This window comes from Arachis ipaensis, chromosome B01 (genome assembly GCF_000816755.2).
Source record: "Arachis ipaensis cultivar K30076 chromosome B01, Araip1.1, whole genome shotgun sequence".
Classification (NCBI taxonomy): Eukaryota; Viridiplantae; Streptophyta; class Magnoliopsida; order Fabales; family Fabaceae; genus Arachis; species Arachis ipaensis.
In genome coordinates, this window is record NC_029785.2 from 122,091,649 (window position 1) to 122,094,998 (window position 3,350).

General features: G+C 46.3%; 1 protein-coding gene across 1 annotated transcript; it reads right to left on the bottom strand.

Moving 5' to 3' along the window:
* On the bottom strand, positions 1,682-2,323 carry LOC107612129 (protein MAIN-LIKE 2-like). The gene has a single exon (XM_016313954.1). It carries the CDS (start codon positions 2,321-2,323, stop codon positions 1,682-1,684), a length of 642 nt encoding a protein of 213 aa, XP_016169440.1.

The window sequence follows — 3,350 nt, forward strand, 5'->3', positions numbered from 1 at the left end:
TAGATGTTGTGCCGACTTTTTTACAGTGTGCTGCACCGGCTGGTCTGGGCGATGCTTTGCTGGATGATGTTGACAATGATGACGTGGAGCAGGATATCATTGCTGATGACAGTGGCGATGATATTTGAGCAAGTGATCCAGCTGGGGCTGGAGGTGGTTCTAACTCTGGCACACAGCAGTACCCTTCGCACTTTTCATCTTTGGACTTGGATGCCATGAGACAGGAGGGGTTCCTGGGGAGCCTACTGGATTTGGTGCTAGAGATGGCTAGGGGTCTGTAGGTCTCACAGAGTTTCAGGTTGGTCAGCAGTTTCAGGATAAAGATGAGGCTGTGTTAAGTGTGAGGACGTATAGCATCCAACGCGGGGTACAGTACAAAATGGTGGAGTCTGACTATCGCCGGTATGTTGGGAAGTGTTCTGAGTTTGAAAATGGGTGCACATAATTGATTAGGCTAAGTCTCCGGCAGCGCAAGGGTATTTGGGAGGTAAAACGGTACAACAGACCACATACGTGTCTCGCGACGTCCATCCCTAGCAACCACAGGAGTCTGGATTATCATGTGACCTCGGAATTCATCATGCCAATGGTTAGAGCTGATGCATCCGTCAGCATCAAGGTGCTCCTGAATGAGACGGCGGCACACTTTGGGTTCAGGCCGACGTATAGGAGGGTTTGGTTGGCGAAGCAGAAGGCCGTCGCCCACATCTACGGTGATTGGGATGAGTCGTACAACGAGCTCCCGCGGTGGGTGTTAGGAGTTCAGTTGACAATGCCTAGTATTGTTGCAGTCCTTAGGATGAGTCCTGTTCGAGTTGGGGCCAGGTCGACGACTTGCAAGCTTATTTTCACCAGCTCTTCTGGATGTTTCCACCATGTATTGAGGCATTCCGGCATTGCAAGCCGTTGGTGAGTATTAACGGCACCCACCTGTATGGTAAGTATGGGGTACATTGCTCGTCGCGATTGCACAGGACGGAAACTCCAACATACTGCCTGTTACATTTGCACAGGTTGAGGGTGAGAATGCGGAGTCCTGGTCCTTCTTTCTTTCCCATCTACGGCAGCACGTGATCCTGCAACTGGGTCTGCTGGTTATATCAGATAGGCACAACAGCATCAAGGCTATGCTTGAGGCTCCCGACGGAGGCTGGCTACCTTCTGCTGCCTACCGTGCATTCTGTATTCGACATGTGATAGCAAATTTCGCCCTGACCTTCAAGGGCAAGGACGCAAGGAGGCTTCTTGTGAATGCAGCTTATGCTAAATATATCAATGCCGTCACACACCGCCATAACGCCGTATGCCGAGGCTCCAACACCTCCGGATGCACAACCTGAAGGACGTCGGGAGAGCTATACGGCATCTAAATAAACTGCAAATACATAGCATCAATGTTAGGCCATACCGTGATGCGAACTATGAAAGGTTACTTAATTAAAAAATAAGTGGTTTGTATACTAAGATCCCCAGCCTGTAATAGGTCTATCCTCAGCCTCCACATATGCACTCGAGGTCCCTTCTCACTAGCAGAAGGATTGTGACCTGACCACCTGCAACTCACATCGGTGGTATAACGAATGCAAAATATCACCACATAGTATAATATTATAAGTAGACACGGAATAAAATAATTTTAGATGAAATAGAAAAAATGATAACAGTACCTCGAGGCCAAGGGTCAGCTGAACGTATCATACCCAGCAGGTCTAAACCCAGGAAAGCGCCATAAGATCCAAGACTGAAGTAGCTGTAACGAACCAGCTAACTTCACAACATGTATGTTGGCCACTCGGCACATGCACCGGTACAACCACGCGAGTGCTGCCGACCCCCAGCTGTAGCCACCCATATCCTCAAGCCTAGCCACGTAGGGTAGCCACCTAATGTGAATACGGTTGCCGGACTTGTCGGCAAACAGCTGAGTGCCTAACAGCATCATGATATAGCGCCTGACTGTCTCCTCGTCGGCTCCCTCAGGGCACCCTCCAAACGTCTCCTGGAACCAGTTGCAGTTCACTGCAAACTTCTGGATTTGGTTCGCAGGAGGTAACACACCAAGAAACTCCTGGAACCACACACAAGCTGGACGGTCACCCTGGATGTATGTCTGGAAATCCGTCAAGCAACCACTGACATAACGTCCGTCGACCGGCAACCCCAACTGGTACGACACGTCCTGCATTGTGATCGTGCACTCCCCGAACGACATGTAAAATGTGTGCGTCTCCGGATGCCACCGCTCGACGAAAGCACTCACAAGGGGCTCATCCAATCTGAACCATCTATCGTTCAGTCTCGCAAGATGGTATAACTCCGCCATCTGCAAGTATGGACCGTACCTCTCGTCCAGTCACATGCCCTGCTACCGTCGCATGCTCGAGATGCATCGCTGGGGCTGCACATATAATGGACCAGATAACTAAAATCACTTACAAAACCAATTACAAAACCACTAACATAAACCACTTGCAAAACCACTAACAAAACCACTAACGAAACCACTAACATAAACCACTTGCAAAACCACTAACAAAACCACTAAGATAAACCACTTGCAAAACCACTAACAAAATCACTAACAAAACCACTAACGAAACCACTAACATAAATCACTTGCAAAACCACTAACAAAACCACTTGCAAAACCACTTGCAAAATCACTAACAAAACCACTAATAAAACCACTAACAAAATCACTAACAAAACCACTAACAAAACCACATACAGTATCACTAACAAAACATAAAAAATCAGTCACATACAATGTTACCAACGTCATTTACCATCAAAACCACTAACATAACGTATATAAACAAACGAATAAGTTACTTAATCCTACTTTTAAAAAAAAGATTACGTACTAACCTCTTCGTTGATAACCCCGACTATATGAGCTACTCCTTCCAAACGATATAGTCTGTCCGGATTATCCCCTATGGGCTGAATATCCTGCTCGAGCCTTTGTTGGAGTCGTTCTGGGTCGTTTTCTCTGGGATTTGGTGGGGTATGATAATGAAAAAGTGGTTCGAATGAGGTTGATTCGAACTCTTTTTATAGCCGAAGCATGAGTAATTCGAAACACCCCAATTCGAATTACTACTAGAGCCAAAAATTGAGTAATTTGAATCACTCCAATTCGAATTACTTTGGAACGCGTACGTGGGTGTAATTCGAATCACCCTGATTCGAATTACTCTGTGTGTAATTCGAATTAGGTTGATTCAAATTAGTGGGTGTATGCGTGTATGTGTAATTCGAATCAGTATGATTTGAATTACATGGAGCTTGAAGTTCGAATTTGGGTGATTCGAACTATATAGAAATGTCTCTTGGTTGATTCATGAACC